Source organism: Cricetulus griseus (assembly GCF_003668045.3).
Source record: "Cricetulus griseus strain 17A/GY chromosome 1 unlocalized genomic scaffold, alternate assembly CriGri-PICRH-1.0 chr1_1, whole genome shotgun sequence".
In the NCBI taxonomy this organism is placed as follows: domain Eukaryota; kingdom Metazoa; phylum Chordata; class Mammalia; order Rodentia; family Cricetidae; genus Cricetulus; species Cricetulus griseus.
In genome coordinates, this window is record NW_023276807.1 from 206,418,693 (window position 1) to 206,445,783 (window position 27,091).

Here is a 27,091-nt window from a genome sequence, read left to right on the forward strand (position 1 = left end):
TGGCATCCTCGTTCATGCACACAGGAATGCACACCTGCATGTGCAACTGCATGTATGTCACACACACAACACACACACACACACACACACACAAAGTAAGAAATAAAAATTTGAAGCCTGGATAGTTGGTTCAGCAGTTAAGAATGCATACTGCTCACATATAGGATCTGAGTTCTGTTCCCAGCACAGTGGCTCTCAACGGCCCATGAGTCCACATAAACTATTTTGTTTTTTCTTTTTTCTTTTTCAGGGTTTTTCAAGGCAGGGTTTCTCTGTGGCTTTGGAAGCTGTCCTGGAACTATCTCTTGTAGATCACAGAGCTCCGCCTGCCTCTGCCTCCCAAGTGCTGGGATTAAAGGCCTGCACCACCACAGCCAGCAGATAAACTATTTTGTATGATACCCAAAAGAGCAATGTTACTCCAACAGACTACAGATTTTAAAACCAATAACCCTTATAACAGGAGAAAATAAGGAGACAAAACTATAGGGTAAATTTTTTCCAAACAAATTTAATTTTGTTCCAACCCTAAGGGAGGGAAAAACTTTTTTTTTCTTTTTTTGACACAGGGTCTCACTAATGTTGTCCTGGCTAGCCTGGAACTCCCTATATAGGATCAGGCTAGACTCGATCATAGAGACCTACCTTCCTCTACCTCCTAAGTGTTGGGATTAAAGGTGTGCCACCACACCTATCAGAACTTAAATCTAAAAAATTTTTTTAAAAATTCTCAAAAATGAAGCCATAGAAAAGTTAAGCCCCTCAGCAATAAATAGTAAACAGATATATACATACATATTAGACTCAGGAAGAAGGCAAGAACGGGGATCTTGGGAACTGTCAAAACATCTCAAGATGGGGAAAAGTCTCCCATAACAGGGTCCCAACAGTTCCATTAGTGCTTTGTTCTTCCTTTAAGTCATTGAAGAGGCAGGGGAGATGAACAGGGGTAGTGACGGCTTTGAAGGGGGCTGGAATACCACAGGAAAAGAAAGGAGGCTCGAACTATGTTACAGGGCAGAGGAAGACAAGTCTCCATTCACGACACCCAGGTGAGCTTATCTCTGGGCCTCCACTCCCCCTACAAGGTCATTCACACTGCGGTCTCGAAGCCACGGTGGCAGTGGCTTGGCTGCTAGAGTTCTGTGGCTTTCCATTCACCACCAGCAGGAGAGGCGTTTCCACCCGAACACTGGAGAAGGAATAGTCCTAGAAAAGACAGATCAATTCATTAGAAATCAAGGTCAGAAAAAACTCCAGCAAAGCAACGTAGTCCACCTACCCCTTCCCTCTATCTTACCTTAGATAAAACTGAACAAAGGAGACAGTTTCTGAGACAGACAAGGCACCAACAATACAATACAATTACAAGAATATGACAGTTCTCCCATTCAAGAAAAGCAAATTGTTGCACTGCCTGAGAAAAGGGAGCCACCAGCTCTCAGAGAATCTGTGCTTCTCCACAGTCTCTGGAAACAGACAGACAGCAACGGGCCAGAACCAAGGAAATTTGCTAGTCTGTGTGTAGAGCTCAAAATTAACCTGTCAAATACTTCTTTTTATGTTAATGAGAACAGACTATGTAAAGGAATTTAAGCATTGCCTTAATAACAGAAAAGGTACCAGCTCATCTTCCCAGCTCAGGATGCTGGGCTGTTTGGGCTACTGGAAGAGCACCACCCAGGAAATGTTTGATTGGCAATGTGAAACAGGCTCTCTCTCTTTTTTTTTTTTTTTTAAGATTTATTTATTTATTATGTATGCAATGTTCTGCCTACATGTATGCCTGCATGCCAGCAGAGAGACCCAGATCTTATTACAGATGGTTGTAAGACACCATGTGGTTGCTGGGAACTCAGGACCTCTGTAAGAGTAGACAGTGCTCTTCTGAGTCATCTCTTCAGCCTGAAACAGAATCTTTTAAGCCACAGTAAAATTCTCACAAGTCTTTTTTTTTTTTTTTTTTTTTTAAATAAAGTTCCCAACAAGAATATGGGAAGTACGGGGAGAACAGAAAGCAATTCATATGCAAAACATTATTAATAAACGTAATGAAATACATTTTTAAAAAAAACAAAAAATATATTATTGGTATTATTATCTTCCGAGCAATTTGTGAAAAATTTGGTTTCAGTGTTAGAAAAATTGTAGGGGCTGAAGAGCTGGATTAGCAGTTAACAGCTTGCAGTGCTCTTCCAGAGCAACCAGGTTTAGTTCCCAGCACCAACATCTGGCAGCTCACAACTGTCTATATATAACTCCAGTTCCAGGGGATCCGATGCCCTTTTCTGGCATCCAAGGATACCAGGCACACACATGGTGAACATAAATACATGCAGGCAAAACACCCATCCACATTAAAACATAATAATATATGTATAAAATATATATAAATTGCAAGGCTGGCAAGATGGCTCAACAGTTGAAAGCACTTGCTATGCAACCCTGATAACCTAAATTCAATCCCTAGAAGCACATGTTAGAAGGAAAGAACCAACTCTCAGAAGCTGTCCCTGACCTCCTCCACTCATACCATGGCATGCACATCTGTGCATGCACACACACACACACACACACAAATTAATTTCTTTTTATGTTTTACACACAGAAATAATTCTTAGCTTGTAGGCTATACAACAGATATTGAACTAGATATGGTCAGTGTACGATAGGTTGCTGCCCCGACCTAAATAGTAAGAATATGGCACACGCCTTTAATCCCAGCACTCAGGAGGCAGAGGCAGAGGATCTCTGTGAGTTCGAGACCAGCCTGGTCTACAAGAGCTAGTTCCAGGACAGCCTCCAAAGCCACAGAGAAACCCTGTCTCGAAAAAAACAAAACAAAACAAAGGAATATGGCTACATACCTCTCCCAAAAAACAAAAATAAATAAATAAACCTAATAGACTGAGATGTGTTATCTAGTTATCACTAGAATATCTAAGAGATAGTTTAGCCCATTCTTTATTTTTGCTTATCAGTAGTTTTCCTTTGCAATAAAATATAGATATACCTATGTATAATATATTTACATACTTATATGTGCAAAGAAATTTACGCTTATATATAAATTTGCATATTTATGCATGTAAATACCTATATATGTATATTACACATGCAAGCATGCAAGTATATAATACACATGAAAGCACACATATGTGTAAATATAGACACAATAGCACACACATATCATACACATGTAAATAACATACAGAAAAGAACACACATATCACACATATCTAAATAATACATGCAAAAGTATATATGGCACACATGCATATATGATGCATACACACCAAAACATATATAACATACATGTGGATATAATACATATACACAAAAGTACACACACATCACACACATGTATATAATACATTAACACAACTATATATCACACATGTGTATACAATACACACAAAAGCACACACACAAATATGATGCATACATACAAAAACATACACACATCACTCATTTGTATATAATATACACAAAAGCAGATATATCACATGTGTATATAATAAATTAACAACAATGTGCTCAGCAGACATATTTAATATATACGTACAAACATAGATATGTATAATACATATACATAAAAGCACACATATTACACATGTGGATATAGCAGTATGCTGGTTAGTTTTTATGTCATCTTGGCACAAATTAAAGTCATTAGGGAAGAGGGAACCTTGAGAAAATGCTCCAATCATATTGACATGTGGGTAAGCCTGTGCATTTTCTTGATTAATAATAATTGATAGGGGAGGGTCCTATTCACTGGGGGAGGACCTTATTCACCATGGGTGGGGCCATCCCTGGGCTGGTGGTCCTGGGTGCTATAAAAAAGCAGGCTTAGCAAGCCAGGAAACAAGTGTTCTTCCACAGTCTCTGCATCAGTTCCTGCCTCTAGGTTTCTAATTCCAGTTCCTGCCCCAGTTTCCTTTTGCTAAAGGACTGTGATGCAGAAGTATAAGACAAAATAAACCCTTTCCTCCTCAAACTGCTTTTGGTCATGGCATTTTTGTGCAATAAATTGTCTACAATTATATAAGACAAGTATATACACACACAAGTATACACATATCACACACATGTATACACAGTACAGACACACAAAAGCATACACATCACACACATGTATATACAGTGCATATACATTATCACACACATGTATACACAGTACAGACACACAAGAGCATACACATATCACACACATGTATATACAGTGCATACACACAAAAGCATACACATCACACACATGCATACACAGTACATACACACAAGAGCATATACACATCACACACATGTATACACAATGCAAACACCACACAAAAGCATACACATATCACACACATGTATATACCGTACATACACACAAGAGCATATACACATCACACACATGTATACACAGTGCATACACACAAAAGCATACACATATCACACACATGTATATACAGTACATACACACAAGAGCATACACATATCACACACATGTATATACCATACATACACACCAAAGCATACACATCACACACATGGATATATAGAGCATACACATATCACACACATGTATATACACTGAATACACATATCACACACATGTATTTACAGTACATACACACAAAAGCACATACACATGCATTACTTTCACCTCTATGTTTTAAAGAGAGAAGTCTGGTACCATTTGCAGAGACTGTGTGTCACAAAGATGACTCCTGGACACTACTTACCTTTCCCTTGTGCCGAATGTGGTGATGCCTAAAGTTGGGCTCAGGAATAGCGACAGAGTCCCCAATGAGCACGCCCCAGCTCTGCACTACATTGTACACCATCACTGCATAGCAAGGACCATCGGAATCTACCAAGCCAAATGTGCTTCCAGGTTAATGTGGGTTAGAGAAAGAGAGAAAAAAAATATCAAAGGGTTATGGGCAGGAAAGTTAGAATGGGTTTTAAAATATAGCAAAATAAGGAATGCATTCTTGGTCCCTTCCTTAGAAATCTACAAGTGCTATTATCTACTATATACATTTGAATGCTCATTTATCTTAGGCTTTATACCTTTAGCAAACATTAACAAGGCTCACTCTACTAAGAACTTGGGACACACAGTGAGGTCATTCAATAAATGTTAATAATGAACTAACCCAAAATACTGCAGCTAGACCGTTATTCCTGGCCTATCAATTTAACTAACATACACTTAACCAAACCCTCTACAATCACTATCAATTGAGGTTGATTCCGCAAACATATCAAGCATTGTTAGCAGTAAGATACTAATCCAGCTATAAATGACCCATAATCTAACAAGAATCAGATAAAAACACCACCACTTGAGTGGGGAGTAGCTCAGTGGGAGGATGTTTGCTTGCTGGGACATACCTGCAATTCTGGCACACATACAGCTCAGCTAAGAAGACCCCAAGTTCAAGGCCAGCTTGAAATATATAGAATTTACAATCAACCTGGACTATGCAGTAAAAACCCATTCCAAAAAGCAAAGGGGAAAAACAGGGAGAGAAAATAGGGAAAACCAGGTAGTTAAAACAGGAAAGCTAAACCCAGCATTGGCAAGTAAAAGGCAGTAGGATCCCAAATGAAGGCCAGTTAGACTCTGTCTAAAAAAAATTGGGTGGTGCTGGGGGGTAGTTCAGTGATTGCTGCAACAACATGAGGACTAGAATTCAGAGCCTCAGAATCACATAAAAGTGAGTTCTACATTGCCCACCTGAAATTCCAGGCCAGGAAGGCGGAGACGGAACAAGCTGACCAGCTAGACTAGCTACATCAGCCAGCTCAAGAGTTCAACTGAAAAACCCTGTCTCAGTGAACAAGGTAGAGAGTAACTGAGGAAGACTTTTACCGTCAACCTCTACACACGTGCACACATACACACAAACATTCTCTAGAGTGCCTTGTGTGCACACATACATACATACACACACACACACACACACACACACACACTTATACCCACATACTTGCAAAGAAATAAACACAGAGAGACATATGCAAACAAGGCAGGAAAACTGGTAAGATAACTCAGCTGATACAGAGCTTACCACACAAGGATGAAGACCTGAATTCAGACCCTTACCACTTCCATAAAAAAAGCTGTGATCCTACCACTGGGGAGTAGAAGGGAAGAGGGTCACAGGGACTTGCTGGCCTTCTAGAGTTATTCTGCACATGAGCTCCAGATTCAGTAAGAGGGCCTGTCTCAAAGTGCCAGGGCTGATGGCATGCACCTTTGATCCTGGCACTCAGGAGGCAGACACAGGAGGATCCCAGTCAGTTCCAGGATGCCAAGTATACATAGTAAGATCCTGTCTCAAAAACAAACAGAAAAAAAGGGGGAAGTGAGAAGAGAGAAGGGGAAGGAATGGGAGGGGAGGGGACAGGAAAGAAGGGAAAAGGGAAGGGAAGGGAAGGGAAGGGGGAAGGGAAGGGAAGGAAGAAAGAGAGAAGAGAAGAGAAGAGAAGAGAAGAGAAGAGAAGAGAAGAGAAGAGAAGAGAAGAGAAGAGAAGAGAAGAGAAGAGACAAATGTGGAGAGCTGGAGAGATAGCTCAGGAGTAAAGAGCAATTGTGGCTCTTGCAGAAGATCTGAGTTCAGTTCCCAGCACTAACATGCTAGGTCACAACCATCAGAAACTCTAAGTCCAGATCTGATGTCCTCTTCTGACCTCTGAGAGCACTAAGCACACACATAGTATACATACATACATGAAGGCAAAATACTCATACACACAAAATAAATCTTAAAAAATGTTTTAATGAACAAATAAGCCAAAAGGCCAGCAAGATGACTCTACATGTAAAGGTGCTTATTGTCTGGGATCAGATTCGGAACATGGGCAGTATAGAGAACTAGCGTGCACCTCTGGCATGTACTTCCCAACCGCAGCGTTCCCTCCTAACTGAAACATGTACTCCAGGAAGGCTCACCAGCCTCAAAATGTCACAAGTGCAGGAGAATGTAACAAGTGGAAGATTCTGGAGGGCCACTGCCAGTAATGTGAAAGGGAATGAACAGCTGCTGGGGGTGAACAGCTGCTGGGGGTGGGCCAAGCAAACTTCAGAAAGAGAGAGATTCTGAATGCATGCTGCTGCAGAGACAGCACCAGGGTTGCAGCTTGCAGTTTTCAGGAGTCACCACCTATGCTGGAGTGGGCCTTCTGGTGATGCAGATGCTTCAGAATCATGCTTGCACCTTGCAAATAACCCTCCACCTATACTCCTGTTTGTAAATGCAAAACAAACAAACAAAAACTCATTGGCTCACCAAATTGGACATTGGTGCAATCATTATTTTGGTCTGTCCTGGGCTCCCTTTCTGGTGTAAGTAGACATATGCTGTGTCTTGCAAGGAAAAACAAAAATCTGTCACACAAATACCAACTCCAAAAAGTTGTACTCTGACCTCCACATGCAAGCCATGGTACATGTGCACGCATGATCATGTGTACACACATAATAATGAGTAAAAAAAGAGGGGTTAGCTTAAAAAAGAAGAGAGGTCCAGCATGCCAGTGCACATCCAGCACTTGAGAGGCAGAGAAGGTAGATCTCTGTGAGGTCAAGGCCAGCCTTGACCTCTACATAGTGAGTGCCAAGCCAGCCATGGCTGCACAGAGACAGACACCTGCCTCCAAACGGAAGAAGAGAGGTGAGGATGCCACAGAGCCATATAGCAGGAGCATGGAGACAGTGGTAGTCCACTTCACACAGATTACAAGCCTGTGGCCCATCACTCAGAAGGTGGGGAGTGGGGGTACCTCAGGGCTGGGGCTAGCCCAAATAAACAAACCACTGCAGTAGAAAAGAAGAAACTCAACCAGGGACCAAGAAATGTATGAAGGACCAAGCAGGTATAGTACTCATTAAATCCTCAGTTTTCAAGATGTAAACAATTTCTCTGGGCTGGGAAGATGGTTCAGCTGCCACTGAGGCTGACTACCTGAATTCAAGCCCCAGGAAGCACACGGTGGAAGGGAGAACCAACTCCCTGGATTCGCTTTCACTTCCACACATGCTCCATGGCATGTGCATACCCACACTTGTGAATAACATAAGCTATAAATGTCTTTACATTTTCCCTAATAGGCTAACTCACTCCTTTGCAGGATGGTAAGCATGCTTTACATGTGTCCTTTACATTTTTTTCCTTACTCCCTAAACACACATGCCAAAAACCCAAATCAATAAATGATAAAAGTATAATCCCTCTGCTCAAAAAGCTCCCTGCCTGAAAAGATAATTCTTGAACTACAGATATAAGTAGACAAAGCTGGTTTTGTTCTGCCACACAGGACAAACTAAGTAACAATAATTCAGAAAACAAGTTAAAGAAAAACAGCCCAAAAGCAGAAGTAAGAAACTCAGGTAAGATCCCAATCAGGCCTCTACTCTAACCCAAAGCTCACCTTCCAGAATCATCTAGAAACAGAACCTAAATTTGTCTTTCTTCAACTCTGTGACCCTGAACCTCAAAAAAGATGAAGAATTTTAAAGTTTCTCTGTCTTACTTTTAAAATGACCTGTCAAGGGGGCTGGACAGATGACTCGCCAATTAAGACTACTTGCTTAGGACCCAAGCTTGCAGAGGACCCAAGTTCAGTTCCCAGGATCTACATGGTGGCTTAAACCATTCCTAACTGCAGTTTCAAGGACTCTGACACCTTCTGAACTTCACAGACAGCACACAGACATGCATACAAACACTCAAACACATTTTTTGAAATGACCTGTCATTTCAGATATGAATTCAGGAATTCACAAAGCAAAGAACTGAGGGGACAACAATAGGCAATGGCAGAACCCACAAATGCCTCTATGGTAAGACTGTTAGAGGCCAGCAAGACAGCTCATCTGGTTAAAGCACTTGCTGCCAACCCTGGCGGACGAAGTTTGATACTGGGACCCACATGCTGGAAAAACTCCTACAAGTTTTTCTCTGACCGCCACATGAAGGCTGTGGCACAGGTGCGCTGTCACACACACACATAAAATAAATAAGTATAACAGAACTGTATTTCTGTTTTAAAAAAAAAATTAAAGAGATTCTTAGGTATCTCTTAGACAAGGCTTGCACATGGAGCAGGTACCCTAAGCAGTAAAAGTCGATAATTTGTAAAATGTCTTTACTGGCCTGAAAAGGCCAGGAAGTGACAGTCATTCATGGGGAGATGGAAGTGAAACTTACAAGGGGACTTTCTCCTCTGAGGTCAGGCTGAACACCACCTTTCCCAGGACCACAGTACCACTGTTCACACCAGGCTGCAGTGTGCTCAGTGGCTTGCGCTCCAAGGTCACCTTCTGCCCAGAGGCTGACTGATAGCGCCCATCACCACAGGGGCCCAGATGGGCTGGACGCAAGCTTCCCAGCATACTCTGGAGTTTTTTGGGTTTTGTCTTCCCCTGCAAAAGAAGGAGAAACAGATCAACTGGAAGCTGGTATACTGAGTCAATTATTTCTCTCACCCTGCCCACCTGCCCACTGCCGCCTAAACCTATTCTTTTTGTATTTGACTGATGGCTCAGCACTTACAGATCTTTACCTTGCTCTCCAGAAGGCTGGTTAGCCTAGTGAGGAATTCCAGGAGTTGTTGTTCTCGTTGCCGGGGCTCTGGCCATGCAGGGTCCAGTGCGGCTGCCTGAGAGAAACCCTCTAGGGCCTCCCCATAACTCTCTTCATATTTATGTAACTGTAGGAAAGTAACCCAGATTATCAGGATAGGCAGACTAAGAATCTAGAGAAAACTGTATTTCCCCTAAGTCCTGTTCCTGTCCTACATTAGGGACCTGTCTTCTGGGCCAAACGGAAGAAAGGACAAAGACAAATTCATTTCCAAGGAGCTAACTCCCAAACTCTGAAGCTGTGAAGCACATTGGGTAACTGTTATTCTAGTCATACTTGAAAGCAGAAGTCTCCTAAGCCATCTCCCCAATCGCCATGACCTCTCCCCTGCCTCAGGGTCTCCCTTCCATCAGTGACTCTTCCAGGCTGAGGTCAGACTCAGCTAGCTCTTCCTACGGAGACTCAGGCTTACCTCTCATGGCCTGTGTCCAGCTTTGCCCTGTGTAACTCAGTTACCCTCAGAAGCTAAGGCTCGTCTCTCTTTTTTTTTTTTTAAGACATTTTATTTTATAAGTGTTTTTGCCTGTATGTGTGTATATGCACCACAGGAATGCAGTACACTCAGAGGTCAGAAGAGAGCATCAGGTCCCCCAGAATTGAAGTTATAGTCACATGGGTGCTGGGAGCCAAACCCAGGTCTCTGCCAGAGCAGCCAGTGCTTTGAGCCTCTAGGCCATCTCTAGCCCCTGTATGTCCTGTCTATTTTACCTTCAGATGAGCGCCACCCATGGTCTTACCGTCGCCCTGTTCAGATGAAGGTCGGGATTGCTGGACGCTTTCCTGTCGACCTTCTCCTACAGTGGCATAAAAAGATCATGAATAGAAAGAGCGTGACTCGATTTTAAGGATGCCCAAGTTCAGCATGTCCCAGATTTCATCGCCTTAAAAAAAAACTTGAGATTCTTCCTTGCCTAAATGCTATCTCTACCCATGCTGCTGTAACTAAGTATATGGAACATCACTCTGTCTCTGAAGCCGCAAAGATATAAAGCTGATTGCATGTGTGGAACTTTAAAACATAGTTAACCCATACCGTATCACAGAAATAGCGAAAACATAAAAATATGAAAAAAAATCTAATTTTTTTTTAATTAAGTCATGGCACAGATACAAACGAGGAAAGCCTAAAGCAGAAATGGTGAATTAACCCAGCTCTTCTGCCATAAGCCTGGCTCTACATGGAGGCAAAGGCAAAGGCAGGGTTCTGAATCAAGCTCCTTTATACACAGTAAATCACATTCTGACTCTAAAAGGATGGGCAAAGCCATAAGACACTGAAGAGAAATGTGCTGGGGAAAACCCGCAGTGCTGATGTTTTTAATCATGTCTAATGCCTGGGCATAGCATAAGCATAAGTAGCACGAACTAAGATTATTTAAGCAGCTATTTCAAAGATGTTTTAAATACAGAAGGGAAAATTAAGAGTTAAAAACAACTATGTGGGGGGCTTGAGAGATGGCTCAGCGGTTAAGAGCACTGACTGTTCTTCCAGAGGTCCTGAGTTCAATTCCCAGCAACCACATGGTGGCTCACAACCGCCTTGAATGAGATCTGGTGCCCTCTGCCTGCATGCAGGCAGAAGACTGTATACATAATAAATAAATAAAATCTTTAAAAAAAAAAAAAAACTATGTGCCAGGTGGTGGTGGTGCACACCTTTAATCCCAGCACTTGAGAGGCAGAGGCAGGTGGTCCTGTGAGTTTGAGGCCAACCTGGTTTATAAAGCCAGGGCTATACAGAGAAAAACCATCTAGAGAAAAAAAAAAAAAAAAACCTATGTGGCTGAGGACAAATATAGAATTTTGAAGGCATATTCTTGAAAATGTAAATATTCACAAAATCTTAAAGTCACATAAAAGGCAGGCATGTCTATAACACCAGCTCTTAGGAGGCAGGGATGAAGGATCTCAAGTTTGAGGCCAGTCTGGATTTCATAGTGAGACCCCATTTATAAAACAAAAACATACATAGTTTGGGGTAAAATACAATCCCTCTGCCTTATGGACAGTCTCTGAAGCACAAGTATGACCACACAACAGCTGCTTCCAGAAGGCTCAGTGAGCTAAACAGCAAGTGACTGTGTCAAGGAAACCTGAATGAAAACAATAGAGACGACAAATACGAAGGCTACATAAACAGCATTCAGAAAGTAAGTGTGAGCCTTCTAACAGTGAAGAGACAGGCACTCAAAGCTCGAGGAACCCAACCCCCAAGCGAGTGTCAATATACACAGGGCTTGGAACACAGAGTGAAGTGCGGGCTCCCCTGTGTGACTACTCCCTGCAAACAGTGCCTGTTAAGGCCACCTAGGAAGAAGACCCAGAACCATGTCCTGCAATTTACCTTGGAACTGCTTCTTAATTTTCAGAGCTTCCCTTGTCTTTAAAATTATGTTACTATTATTTTACTAAGGTTTTTGACCTACTAAAAGGGGATGAACATGCCAGAAGAGGCTCCATGATTTCATCATGCATGTCTGTAAGAAATTTAGGCAACTCAAGGAGTAATCTGTCACCAAGGCACCATCCCTTAACATCTTGTAAAAAGTTACCCATGTAGACACGTGAGCTGCTAGCAAGCTCTGCCAGCACTACTTGCTGAAGGAGCCTGGGAAGGACAACATGCTCCTGATTCGGTCCCTGCCTCTATATCCGCCCGGGGTGACCGCAAGTACTTACTGCTTGAGCATAGGCACTGAGGGCTTGCTGGGAGATCTTAGGGTTCTGGCCAGTATTGAAATATAGAGAAAGATATGCATTCCCCAGGATATCTGCAAGAGCAACAGCAGTGGGCCATCTCAGAGCCCAGTCCAAGATACGACCAGCAGCTCTCGGAAGTCTGTATGTTTAAAGTGTTTATTAGCATATATTATTGTATACAATAACGAGTTTCACTATGACATTTCCATACATGCACAGAATGTATTCTGATTGTATGCGTGCCCTCCATTATCCCTCTCTTGTCCCCCTTCCGCGTCCACTGATCCCCTTCTCCCAACCAATGTCTCTTCTACTTCTGTCTTTCTGTTTATTTTAACCCAATGGAGCATGGGCACCTGACTAGTGGTCACAACAAAGAAGAAAATGTCTCTCCCTCCTCCAACAACCACTGACTACCTATCCATCCTCAGGGACGGGTTGGGGTCTTATAAACCCTGCTACAAAAAAGAAGGCAAGTTTTGTGTTTCCAGAATTTTCTTTAGAAAAGCAAAATCACTTAATTTTTATTTTACAGGTATGTTTTGCCTGCATGTATATCAATGGACCACACCATGCAATGCCTGTGGAGGTCAGAAGAGAGCATCAGATCCTGTGGAAACGGAGTTTAGATAGTTGTGAGTTGCAATGTGGGTGCTGGGATTGAACCTGGAGCCTTTGGAAGAGCAACCAGCGCTCTTAACCATTGAATGATCTCTCCAGCCTTTTTTTTTTCCTTCCTAAGACAGGATCTCATCAATGTAGCGCTGGCTGGCCTCAAACTAACAAAGATCCACCTGCCTCTACCTCCTGAGCACTGAGACTCAGAAGTACATTTCTGAAAAGCCTGACTTCTTACCCAAACCAGGCATTACACTGTGTTGACTAGTTAAAATTCTACCAAGATAACAGAAAAGCATGGACTCGAAACAGATGTGACAAAAGCCCTGTGTGCTAGATTTAGGGGAGGGGTGTTTATGTTGTGGGGGTTATGGGGGGAGGTCACTTGGCATAAGCTAGAGTCATCTGAGAAGAAGGAGAATCAATTGATAAGATGTCTCCATCAATTTGGACTGCAGCTATGTCCAAGAGCCATTTTTTTGATTAATGACTGTTGGGGAAGGGCCCAACCCACTGTGGGCAGCACCACACCTGGACAGGTGGTCCTGAGCTATATAAGAAAGCAGGTTAGGGCTGGAGAGATGGCTCAGAGGTTAAGAGCACTGGCTGCTCTTCCAGAGGTCCTGAGTTCAATTCCCAGCAACCACATGGTGGCTCACAAGCATCCATTATGAGATCTGGTGCCCTCTTCTGGTGTGCAGATATACATGAAGCAGAATGTTGTATACATAATAAATAAAATCTTTAAGAGAGAAAGAGAGGAGGTTAAATGTGAGCCTGGAAAGCAAACCAGTAAGTGGCCTTCCTGCTTCAATTCCTGTTTCTGGGTTCCTGCCTTGAGTTCCTGTTCTGATCTCCCTTCACAGTGAACGGTGACAAGCTATATGCTGAAATCAATCCTTTCCTCTCCAAGTTGCTTTTGGTCACGATGTTTATCGCAGCAATAGAAGGTAAACAAGGACTTACTGCATTGCTTAAAGGGAAACCTAAGTCTGCCATCTTAGATCAAGAGATACAAGAGTTCCAATAGTAGCTCATCAAAATAAGTTTAGAGGGGCTGAAGGTCATCTCAGCATTTAAGAGTGCTTGCTGCAGAATCGCAAGGGCCAGAGGTTGGATCCCGGCACCCATGTAATAAGCCAGGCAACCAACCACATTGGCAATGCCACCGAGGGATGTAACAGCATCTGCTGGCCTCCACATGTGCACAGGCATGTGCACACCCACATTCACAATTCCAAAAAGAAAAAAAAGAAGTTTAGTGTTTCTTTTAAAGAAAGATGACCTCAGAGTCAGAGTCCACAGCTGGCCTCCTGATGATTCTAATATGCAGCCATGGCTGAGAGCCACTATCATACATCTTTTCCTAACACTCACACCAGGAGCGGCCATCAAGGACATCCATCTGCACGGCCAACTTAGCCTGTCGGACACTGTCCATGACATGGCGAGAATGCTCATCTCCGGAGTCGGTCTGCAGCTGGCGAAGCACCATTGACAAGTTTTGCAGGGAGACTTTGTTTTTGCACTGAAAATGGAGAAGATACACATTCAACTTTCCTGATTCTACCCCATTTCCAGATCCCCGCTGAGCTCAGCATTCAACTAGTTCCACTTTTATGTCTTAATCCCAGCCACTGACTGCATCTCCAAAGCCTATGGATAATTCTGGATGCTATTTCTTCTCACCTAGGCCAAACCCAATCCCATCCTTTTTCCTTTCTCAGGCCTCTCTGTTCCTATTCCAGGTTTCCCCTCCCCCAACCCTTCCTCCCTTCCAATTCTATCCTCCTTGAGCAGATTCATTTCGGATCTGGTATTCTTCTCGTGGAGAAATTCAAAGAACCAAAGGCACCCATGACTTCCCAACTGTTGGGGGATGGGCAGCTCACGTGGGTGAGAGCTCCTGAGAAGCAGGTGTGGGCAGCAGCAACGTCCCCTTTCTTCCAGTACACCTCACCCAGCTGGTTCCAGGCTTCCACCAGCTCAGGCTCCAGCTTCACAGCCTTTGACAGAAGCACCTCAGCCTCTGGGCTATACTCAGGAGTCACATTCAGTGCCTTCCCCTTCAGCATTAGAGCCTGTGCCTCACCCTGGACAGAACCTAGGAAGAAGGGGTAAAGATGAGGCGGTGAAAGACCCGGGAATTTTTTTTTTCCCTCCATTACTACGAGGCTGGAGAGTCCACCTAACCTTAGTGCAGACTCAGCTTTGCTCCTTCCAGGGGCTCCTCTTGGCCTTCTAGCTCATCCCCATTCCTTTGTGTTAGCCACCAACACCTAGAAACACTTTTTATATCAGCGTTTTTATATCACACCTGGCTGGGACTCAGTAGGAGATTTTCACTACCCTCCATTACTAGCTGTCCTGTCTCAACCCTGGAGCAATGGCTTGCAGGTGCCCCTCCTCCCACCTGACTCCATTCACCCAGCCATTTCATCCCTGTCTCTCCAGCCATAGTCTTTGTCCTACTCTCACTTACAGGAGCTCCTCCTCTATGTACTTCCAACTCCCTGGGGACTCTTGGTGTGTCCCCTTAGCTCTCTCCCTCAGACCAATCTACAAAAACAGGAATACAGGAAGGAGAAGCAACCCAGATCAAAAACACAGAAAATATTTTCAAGAAAATCATACAAGAAAATTTCCCCAAACTAAAGGTACTAAAGAAAGTGCCTACCAAGGCACAAGAAGAATATAAAACATCAAATAAACTGGACCAGAAAAGAAATTCCCCACATCATGTATGTGATAGTTTGAATGTAACTGGCCCCCATAAGCTCACAGGGAATGGCACTATTAGGTGGTGTGGCTTTGTTGGAGAAAGTGTGTCACTGTGGAGGCCAGCTTTGAGGTCTCATATATGCTCAAGCCACACCCAGTGAGTCAGACCACTTCCTATTGCCTGTGAGTCAAGACTTAAGAACTCTCAGCTCTGGTGTCTATAGTGGATGAACTGGATGCAAACATGTAGAAGACTATAGATAGACCCAAGCCTTTTGCCCTGCATAAAACTTAAGTCAAAATGGATCAAAGAGCTCAACATAAACCCAGCCACACAGAACCTATTAGAAGATAAAGTGGGAAATACCCTTGAATTAATCGGTACAAGAGACCAATTCCTGAACATAACACCAGTAGCACAGACACTAAGATCAGCAATTATAAATGGGACCTCCTGAAACTGAGAAGCTTCTGTAAGGCAAAGAACACTGTCAGCAAGACAAAACGGCAGCCCACAGACTGGAAAAAGATATTCACCAACCCCACATCTGACAGAGGGCCGATCTCCAAAATATACAAAGAACTCAAGAAGCTATTCTCCAAAACACCAAACAATCCAATTAAAAAATGGGGTACAGAACTAAATAGACAATTCTCAATAGAGGAATCTAAAATGGCTGAAAGACACATAAGAAAGTGTTCAACATCCTTAGCCATCAGGGAAATGAAAATCAAAAGAACTCTGAGATAGCATCTTACTCCTGTCAGAATGGCTAAAATCAAAAACACCAATGACAGTTTATGCTGGAGAGGATGTGCAGAAAGGGGAACACTCCTCTACTGCTGGTGGGAGTGGCAACTTATACAGCCACTTTGGAAATCAGTATGGCGACTCCTCAAGAAAATGGGAATCAGTCTACCACAAGATCCAGCAATTCCACTCCTAGGCATATACCCAAAAGAAGCACATTCATATATCAAGGACATCTGTGCAACCATGTTCATAGCAGCATTATTTGTAATAGCCAGAAACTGGAAGCAGTCTAGATGCCCCTCAACTGAAGAATGGATAGAGAAAATGTGGTACATTTACACAATGGAGTACTACTCAGCAGAAAAAAACAATGGAATCTTGAAATTTGCAGAAAAATGGATGGAACTGAAGAAACCATTCTGAGTGAGGTAACCCAATCACAAAAAGACAAACATGATATGTACTCACTCATATGTGGATTTTAGACATAGAGTAAGGGATTACCAGCCTACAATACACACTGCCAGAGAAACTAGGAAACAAGGAAGACCCTAAAAGAGACAAACTTTGTCCCCTGGAGAAGGGGAAAGGGTCACGATCCCCTGAGCAAATTGAGAACATGGGAAGAGGGGGGAGGAAGCTACAAGAGTGAGAAGGGAAGAAAAGGAAGGATGCAGAGGTCATGAGGAAGCAGAAATTTTGAGGCAGGTGTAGATTAGAAGAAAGGACATATGATAGGTAGGATTTTAGTTGGGGCGGGTGGTAGAGGAGGTAGGGAGGGAGAAGGGAACTGGGATCGTCATGTAATTCAATCTTGTTTGTAATTCAAATATATAAAAAATAAAATTAAAAGAAAAAGAACTCTCAGCTCATAAGACAGACTTTAAAGATCCCCCATGGAAGACCTCGCCCTCCCTGAGGAACACAAAGGGGATGGGAAAGGAGGTTGGTGGGGGGCAGGGGAGGAGAGGGAACTGGGATTGACATGTAAAACAAGTTTGTTTCTAATTTAAATTTTAAAAAATCTAAAAAAACAACAAAAAACAAAAAACTCTTAGCTCCTTCTCTAGCACTGTGCCTGCCTGCGTGCTGCCTGGCTTCCTGCTATGAGGATAATGGACTGAACCTCTGAACTGTAAGTGAGCCACCACAATTAAATGTTTTCCTTTATAAAAGTTGCCATGGTGATACTGTCTCTTCACAGCAATAGAAACCCTAACTAAGGGGCTGGAGAGATGGCTCAGGGGTTAAGAGCACTGGCTGCTCTTCAAGAGGACCTGGGTTCAACTCCCAGCACCCATGTGGTAGCTCACAACTCTCTTTAACTCCAGTTTCAGGGGACCTGAAACTTCCCATAGCAAAACACTAATGCACATAAAAAAATAAATAAATAAGTATCAAACACCACAAGGGAAAAAGATTAAAGTAATATACAAAAGCAGGCCCAGCAGAATAAAACCTGACTTCTAAACAGAGTCTCTAAAAGCCAGAAGGCCCTGGAAGGATATTCTACAAACTTTAAAAGACCAGAAATGCCTATCCAGATTACTATACCCAACAAAACTATCAATCACAAAGAAAAAGAAAAACATTCCACAATAAAATCAAATATAAGCAGTATCTATCTGCTAACCCAGTTCCACTGAAGGCACTGGAAAAACAACTTCAGTCTGTAGACAAGTTTGTTTGGGGGTTTTTTGTTTTGTTTTGATTTTGGTTTTTTTGTTTTGGTTTTTTTTTTTGTGGGGGGGGATAGGGTTTCTCTGTGTGCCCTAACTGTCCTGGAACTCGCTCTGTAGACCAGGCTGGCCTCAAACTCACAGAGATCTGACTGCCTCTGCCTCCTGAATGTTGGGATTAAAGGCATGCTCCACCACTGCCCAGCTTCTGTAGATAGTTTTGACTATATCCAAGAACATGAAAGCAATAAATAATCCCAGAGCAGCAAATCAAAAGAGGGGGAAAACCCACACCATAAGAACAAAATACAGGAACCAAAAAACACTGCTCTTTGATGACTCTCAATATCAATCGCTTCAATTCCCTAATAAAAAGACAAAGACTAATAGATCAGATTAGAAAACAGGATCCAGGGGCTGGAGAGATGGCTCAGGGGTTAAAGAACAGTAGGCGTTCTTCCAGAGGTCCTGAGTTCACAACCATCTGTAATGAGATCAGGTGCCCTCTTCCAGGCCACAGGGACACATGCAGACAGAACACTGTATAAGTAATAAATAAATAAACCTTTTGAAAAAGAAAACAGGATCCATCTTTCTCCTGCATTCCAGAAACACACCTTCCAATCAAGGAAGACATTTACTTGGAATGGAATCCAAAAGCAAACGGTTTTAACCATTTTAATATATGACAAAAAAAGACTTCAAACTAGACCATTCAGAAGAGAGGACAATACATACTTATCAAAGGAAAAATCCATCAAGAGGAGATTGCAATCCTAAGCATGTATGCACCAAACACAAGGGTACCCAAGTTCATAAAATAAACACTACCCTACTCTTATTAAGAGACAGGGCATCTAGACAAAAACTAGACAGAGAAATACTGGAGTTAAATAATGTCATATCAAATGGGCTTATCAGAAGATTACAGAACATTCCATCCAAAAATAAAAAATGTGCCACCTTCTCAGCACCTCATGGAACTTTCTCCAAAACTGACCACATACTCAGACACAAAGCAAGTATAAATATATGTAAGAAAACTGAAATAACCCCTGCATCCTCTATGACCACCTGAATTAATGCAGTGTCAACAACAGAAAGTATGGACACCAAACAACTCACTACTGAATGAAAAATGGGCCAAGAGAGAATTAAGAAGGAAATCAAAAAGTTTTAAGAATTGAGTAAAAATGAAAACAAAATATACTCAAACTCATGGGATACAATGCAATTCTAAGAGGCAAGTTCATAGTACTAAATGCCTATATAAAAAAAATCAGAATAATCTCACATTAGAAATTTACAGCACACCTAAAAGCTCTAGAACAAAAAGAAGAAATAACACTCAAAAAGAGCAGACAGCAAGAAATAAACAAACTCAGGGCTGAAATAAACAAAAAATACATATAAATTACAGAGAATCAATGAACTGAATAGTTCATTCTTTGAAAAAAAATATCAGTAAGACTGATATACCAGCCAGGCGTTGGTGGCACACGCCTTTAATCCCAGCACTCGGGAGACAGAGGCAGGCAGATCTCTGTGAGTTTGAGGCCAGCCTGGTCTACAGAGCGAGTACCAGGATAGGCTCCAAAGCTACACAGAGAAACCCTGTCTTGGAAAAACCAAAAAAAAAAAAAAAAAAAAAAAAAAAAAAAAAAAAAAAGACTGATATACCATTAGCCAAGTTAACTAAAAGACAGAAAGAGAAGATCCAAAGATCCAAATCAATAAAACTATAGATGAAAAGGGGACATCACAACAGAATGGAAATCCAGAAAATCATAAGGACATACTTTACAACTCTACACTCCATCAAACTGAAAAACCAAAAAGAAACGGATGAATTTCTTGATATATATGACCTACCAAAGTTACACGAAAATCAGATAAGCAATTTAAACACAGCTGAGAATTTCCTAGATAAACAGAAGCTGTAATTAAAAGTCCTCAGCAAACAACACTCTAGAGCTGAGCTTAGGGAAGGGACAGTGGGGACTGCATATCAGATTAAATGATTAGACTTCCGCCTCGGTAGTCAGAATCTTCAAGAACACCTGAGTATCCAAGTGTGGTGGCACATGCCTGTGATTCCAACACAGGAAGGCAAAGGTAGTAGATTTCAAGGCCAGCCTGGTCTACATTCAAAGTCTAGGACAGCCAGGGCAGCATAGTGAAACCCTGTCTCAAAAATAAATAAATAAATAAGAGGCAAAACTCAATTGAACAGATTAAGATTATGACAAAGTGTGGGTTTTTTTGTTTTTTTATTTTGTTTTGTTTTGTTTGGTTTTGGTTTTTCGAGACAGGGTTTCTCTGTGGCTTTGGAGGCTGTCCTGGAACTAACTCTTATAGACCAGGCTGGCCTCAAACTCACAGAGATCCGCCTGCCTCTGCCTCCCGAGAGCTGGGATTAAAGGCATGCACCACCAACGCCCAGCTAAGCATATTCTTTTATAGCACTTGCTATAATCAAACCTTTGGAGTGGATGAGCACTGTCCCACACAGGAACATGGCAATCCTCTGTTCTAACCTACAGCAGCCACAAACCAGACACCACACGGTCCACAGAGAAAGAATAAAGCTTGAGTGCAGGGCAGGGGGGTCGCGTTCTCCTTGGTGCTCATACCCAGTACTTCCTCCATCTGCTGCACGGTCTTCTCCATCTCATCCTGCACATCCTGTTGCTTCCGCCCTGCATCCTCAACACTATGAGTCTCAAAATAGCTTTCTCGAAATGAGTAGAGTTGATCCACCAATTCCTAGAAAACAGGGAAAAACAAAACAAAACAAAAAAAAAAACAGAATCATTAAATGGAGAGAGTACCAGATGAGGAGATTTTACATCAACTGTATAACCTCTGGCCTAGCAATACTGGTTCTTCTCTCACATGATGCACAGCACAAGAAGGTTCCCAGTCCTATCAAACGCTTCAGATCAGGAGGAAGAGCCAGGATCACAGGACCTCATGGTCCCAAGCTAACCCCACACTGGTTCCTCAGCACTACGTATGCACTGATCTCTCAGAGTTCAAGCAGGGCTTCCCTATGGCCACACCACAGACAGGAGAGACACTTGAGACTTGGAAAAAAAAAAAAAAAAAAAAAACCTTTGCAATTTAGCATTAAAGCTCAACTTCTGAGTAGGGGAGCTGGCCTCAGTTTCCAGAACCCACATGGTAAAGGGAGACAGCCAACTTCCGCAAACTGTCCTTGGACCTCTATACATGTGCCCTGGCATGCACCCCAATGCCTAATAATTAAAAAAAAAAAAATTTTAAAAACCAGTCATGGTGGTATACTCCTTTACAGCCAGGGCTACAGTTTCAAGAAACAACAAAGGGGGGGGGGGCGAGTGTGGTTTCAATAAGAATAGCATCCACAGGCACCAGAGGCACATAGACTTGAATGCTTGATTACCATGGAGTGTCATTATTTGAAAGGATTAGGAAGTCTGGCCTTGTTGGGGGAAGTGTATCATTGGAGCTGTGCTTTGAGGTTTCAATAGAGGCTCTCTCTTCCTGCTGCCTGGGGATGTAGGTGTAGAACTCTCAGCTGCACCATGTCTGCCTCAGTGCCCATGCCCCCCCCCCCCCCCCCGCCATGATGATAATAAACTAAACCTCTGAAACTGCAAGCCAGCCCCAATTAAATAATTTCCTTTATAAGAGGGGCAGTAGTAATGGTGTCTCTTCATAGCAATGAAGCATTAAGGGGGGGGTGCCAAAAAAATGTACTTTTAAACACAGTTTTTTTCATGGATATAGATAGCATGCTTACGGCTCTCTGGGTCTCATCCCCAGAAACACACACACACACACACACACACACACACACACACACACACACACACACACACCACACACACACACACAGAAGGAAAAAAAAAAAAACACTCCCAAAATAAAACTGCACTTCTTGTTTAAAATATATATATATATATATATATATATATATATATATATATATATATATATCCATTATTTTTTCACATGCTGACATATGAGAATACAGGGCCTTTCTAAAGATGACAATCTGTAAGGAAGGCCTTGTTTTTTACCACAAAACAACAAATTTAAACTTGGTGACCTTGGTATTTTGGGGGAGATTTTATTTGTTTGCTTGGGGCATCTTCTGACTCCTGCATTTTTTTTTAACTGAGTAAATGTTAAATGCTTTTAAGTCCTCCTGTCATGTCAATAAAACTGTTTCATTATTCTTTAATGAAACCAAAGAGCAGAAAAAACATATAGTCCAATTCCATTAAATTACATTAACTATCACCCTAAAGTCATCCACCTGGTTACATTCTAGACTAAACAAGCTTCCTTGTGTGACTGGACTACTGCAGTAGCTTCCTAACTGGTCAATTTGTTTCTACTCTCTAACAAACTCTCAAGGAATTCACCATTGCAGACAAAAAAAACAACCCATCTCTTTTCCAATATTATGAGATATTTTGATCTGATTTCCCACAGCTACTGCACAGACTCCATGTCTTACTCTTCTTGTCCCCAGAATCCTCAAGCCATATGACTGTCCTCCAACTATGAAGTTCCCCCTCACATGAAGTCATCTTTCCCCCTGCCCCTGGACACTTTGCTCAGATCTCCAGATGACTCACTCCTCAGCATCACTGAGATCTGAACTAAAACGACAACTTCTCAGAAAGACGTTTCCGGCCGGGCATTGGTGGCATACACCCTTTAATCCCAGCACTCGGGAGGCAGAGGCAGGCAGATCTCTGTGAGTTCGAGGCCAGCCTGGTCTCCAGAGCGAGTGCCAGGATAGGCTCCAAAGCTACACAGAGAAACTCTCTCTCAAAAGACCAAAAAAAAAAGAAAAAGAAAAAAAGAAAGAAAAGAAAGAGAAAAAGAAAGACATATCCTAATTATCTATCCTAGTTTGCTTTCCACTTCTGTGATTAAAAATAAATTGATAAATAAGACCAGAAACAACTTGGGGAGGAAAGGAACACACACAACTTATCATGAACCTTCAGGGGAAGTCACAGCAACAAATGAAGGCAGGACACTGGAGGCAGGAATTGAAACAGAGACCATTTAGAAGAGGGACATACTGACCTTGCTTTCCAAGCTAGTCCAGGACCACTTCCTGAAGGTGGCACTGCCCACAGTGGGCTGGGCCCTCCCACATCAATCATTAACCCAAAACATGCCCCCACAGACTTGCCTACTGACCAAATGTGGCATTTTCTCAATTGAGGCTCCCTCTTCCTAGATGATCCAGTTCGAGTCAAGCTGACAAAAAATTAACCAGCACACTACCTAAACCAAAGTAATGTCTTCCTCCCCTCCTCTACATTGAGTCACTCGGTTTCCTTCAGAGTGCCTATCATTTTAAATTACATGACCTATCCGTTCATTACTACCCAGCATCACCACTGTGAATTCCATAATGGAAATAATTTCACGTTGATTAGTGCTTGCATTAGAACAGGGGCTGGATCATGACAGGCTCTCATTAAATAGAGAGATTAAATTAACCAAAGTACGGTGGTATTAAAAAATCCTTATCTGCTATATGTAATTCAAAGCCCTACTCTGAATAAAGAGAACTGACACCTTCTTCAATAGTGCTTTTATACATACAAACATACATACATACATACATACACACACACACACACACATATTTCCCAGGAAAAACAGGTCCTGCAGAGACTGGCTTGAGCACATATATAAAGTCAGAATTTTCAACGAGTTCTATAATAAAAATGGTCAAAATGGTCTGTGAAACACAAGTTTTAAAATATTTTTTAAACAGAGTTCTAAGCAAAAGTCACAATCAACTTCTTATCATGCAATGAGCATGGCTGCAAATTCAGAACGAGGTCTTATTGTCTGTTTTTTAGTTGATTTGGTTTTTCGAGACTGAACGCTTTTCTGTGGTGGCAATAGCAATACAAAAAAGATGTTAAACGAGAGTAGGAAATCATGAAAATAGTTAGTGATTCATAACCACTCCAAATAGCCTCGACAAATATCATTTGTTAATGTGTTTTGTGTTTTTTTTTCTGTACAAGCAAATGTACATAGTGTGTACAAATGTACAAAGTCTTTCTGAGGGTAGGATCAAGAATCTGATTTCTAGCCTGGCAGTGGTGGCGCACACCTTTAATCCCAGCACTCAGGAGGCAGAGGTAGGTGCATCTCTGTGAGTTTGAGACCAGCCTGATCTACAGAGCGAGTGCCAGGACAGTCAAGGATACCCAGTCTTAGAAAGAAGAAAAAAATCTGATTTCTGCCAATCACACTAAGGAATGAAGTTAATCAAAGTCCATATTCTGAGTGTTATTTTAACACACCTAAGGAACAAAGAAACCCGATCAATGCTTTAAAAATTGTTAGAAATAGCTGGGCATGGTGGTTCACACCCACTACTTGGGAGGCAGAGGCAAGCTGGATCTGTGTGAGTTCGAGGCCAGGCTGGACTACAAAGCCAGTTCCAGATGAACCAGAGCTACAAAAAAAGACCAGCCTGTCTCAAAAAGGAAACAAATGGTTAGAAGTATATACGCATAGTTCTGTTTAAATTCTAGGATGTCGTAGACCACAAACTGAGTTTCTAAGGTTTAAGGAAAATCTTGATCCTTAAAACAGAAGACACAAACTTGAAGGAAACTCCTCTGCCTTTCTCCAACAGTCACCTGGGGAGAGGGTGGGGTTAAGAGATTAACCGAGTAAATCCTAAAACTAACAACCGGGGCATCTGCTCAGCAGCCCGTCACTGAGTGTTGCCAAGTTCAGAGCAGAGAGATGCTAAAGAAATGGCTGCTGTAGAGATCGAAGCAACTCCGTTAACAGTCGAGGCGACCTGCCACTCCATGTACACGCTGCTAGTTACCGAGGGTCCCGAGTGGGCGGACTTCCTCGGGGCTCTCACAAGCAGTCCGCAGCACAGGCTGAAGCCCCGTCCTCCGCCGCCCCGGCCCTGGCCGCTGCACCTCCTCCTTCCAGCGCAACCAGGCAAAGAGTTTAACTCACAGCCTCACCTGCAATTTCTGCAAGACCTGCTTCGCTTCTTCCTCTTCATCAGCCATCATTCCAGCCACTGTCGGCTTCTCCTCCCCCAACTTTGTAACCACAGAGACTCAGCCAATCTCACGATGAAACCACAGCGACACCTAGGGTTCTGGAGGCCCACCTGTCCCTGGGAGACTTGGCTTAATCCAACCTCTTTGGGCGTTTGTTTTGCTTTTTAGATCAGACTGACCTCACTGTGGTTATGTAGTCCAGGCTGGCTTGGACAGCCCGATCCTCTTGCTCCAGCCTCCTAGCTGGGATAACAAGCACATACGGAGTTTGTGATCACTTTCAGTTTCATAAACTTCCTTCCCAAATTCCAGAATTAAAATGTTCTTATATTAACTATATTCAAAACTTTATTTTGTATTTTCTTGTCCTTGCCTATATCACTCTTAAAAAGCAAGACCGGTTATCAATGTATATGTGTTGGGTGGTATTTGGAAGGGAAAGCACTACAAGGCTAACTTGTCTGAGTATTTCCCAACTTGGAAGATTTCTACATGTATAACTTTTAGCATTTTTCAATGCATTATCCTAATAAGTCTACTATGTTTGGGCTGGCATGCCACCATACTGTACATTAATGATGTTCTCATATTCGTTATTTCCAAAAGGAAACATAAGAAAGTCTGGAGAAATAGGAGAGGTTGAGAATTATGGGCGACCTGAGAAAACTCTTTTCACTGTATTTTCTGTTTTTTGTTTTCTTTTTAGCTTGAACATGAATTGCTTATTCAAAAAAAAAAAAAACATGTTAAGTCTTCTGCTTGTTTTGAGGCAGGGTCTCATGTATCTCAAGCTGGCCTGGAACCAGGGTGGCCTCAAACTCACAGAGGTTCTCCTGTCTATGCCTTCTGGGATTACACACATGCATCACCATATCCAGCTACATTTAAAAAAGAAATAGGTCATTTGCTAAAAGACAGTCTCTACAAGGAAATATTAGACACTTCCAACAGTAATTACTTCCAAAGAGACTGAGTAGCAGAAACAAAGAAGAGATAATTTCCCTCTGTGGTTTTTGTTCATACCTTTAAAAAAAAGAAGCCCCCTCCACCCCCCAAATAAATAAAGCTCACTAAGTTAAGAGCACTGGCCGTTCTTCTAGGGGCCCTGGTTCAATTCCCAGCATTCAAATGGTCCCACACAACCATCTGTAACTCCAGTTCTAAGGTCTCTCACACTGTCACATAGACATACATGCAGGTAGAACACCAATGCACACAAAAGAAGAAGAAATAAATCATAAAAATGAATAAAAATAAAAAGCCTGCCATGCAAATTAAAGTCCTGAATAATTTTTAAAGAAAGATTATTCCTGACAGCTTATATTTTTAGTTTCAACTATACCCTGCTTATATTTCAAACTGCTCAAGATACCTATTTCCTCATACCCTTTTCCAACAAAATTGAAAACCTCATAGGAAAAAAATTCATACTATATACTATAATCTGTAAAATGTATTTCATTAGCAATACTTCTAATGAAGCCTGCAATCTCAACACTTGGGAGGTGGAAGCTACCATAAAACTGTTTAAAAAGAACCAAAGACAGTAAACTCGGTTGTATAAAGCAAGAGTATTTACTCTTCCTACAGTGACTAAACATGAAAATTCCTCAAGCAACTTCAATGTGACTCTAATTACCTCAGCAGCAATCTGATTTGGCATTTGGGATAATTCTGTAATTCATCCCAGGAAAAGTGTTTTAAATTATGTTAATTACTGTAACTCTTAAGATCAGTAGCACTGGCATGAAAATGGCTTCAGAGAAATGCTGTTTCAAGTTTGCCTTCACAAATCAAACTTTCACCTAATGTGTAATCAAGTTCATAGCATGCTTTAAGGTCCTTCATAACTATGAGCCATTCTACTTACGCTTTATGGTCAACCTGTTCAGAATTAACTGAGCTAAGAAAACACTG

The 27,091-nt window shown here is 42.1% G+C and overlaps 1 protein-coding gene across 5 annotated transcripts; it reads right to left on the reverse strand.

The window, feature by feature from the left end:
- Positions 1-491: 491 nt before the first annotated feature.
- Ttc5 (tetratricopeptide repeat domain 5) lies at positions 492-25,246 on the reverse strand. Of its 5 annotated transcripts, none has more exons than XM_027386583.2 (10): positions 25,133-25,246; positions 20,747-20,879; positions 14,852-15,063; positions 14,337-14,487; positions 12,321-12,412; positions 10,379-10,435; positions 9,562-9,708; positions 9,207-9,421; positions 4,731-4,858; positions 492-1,209 (listed from the first exon to the last, which is right to left on the reverse strand). In XM_027386583.2, exons 1-9 carry the CDS (start codon positions 25,181-25,183, stop codon positions 4,771-4,773), a joined length of 1,146 nt encoding a protein of 381 aa, XP_027242384.1. In that variant the 5' UTR covers positions 25,184-25,246; the 3' UTR covers positions 492-1,209; positions 4,731-4,770. The 5 variants fall into 5 exon arrangements, with proteins under 5 accessions (XP_027242384.1, XP_027242382.1, XP_027242386.1 ...); XM_027386581.2 differs by having other exon boundaries at positions 4,731-4,875; XM_027386585.2 differs by lacking the exon at positions 4,731-4,858.
- Between the last annotated feature and the right edge of the window lie 1,845 nt (positions 25,247-27,091).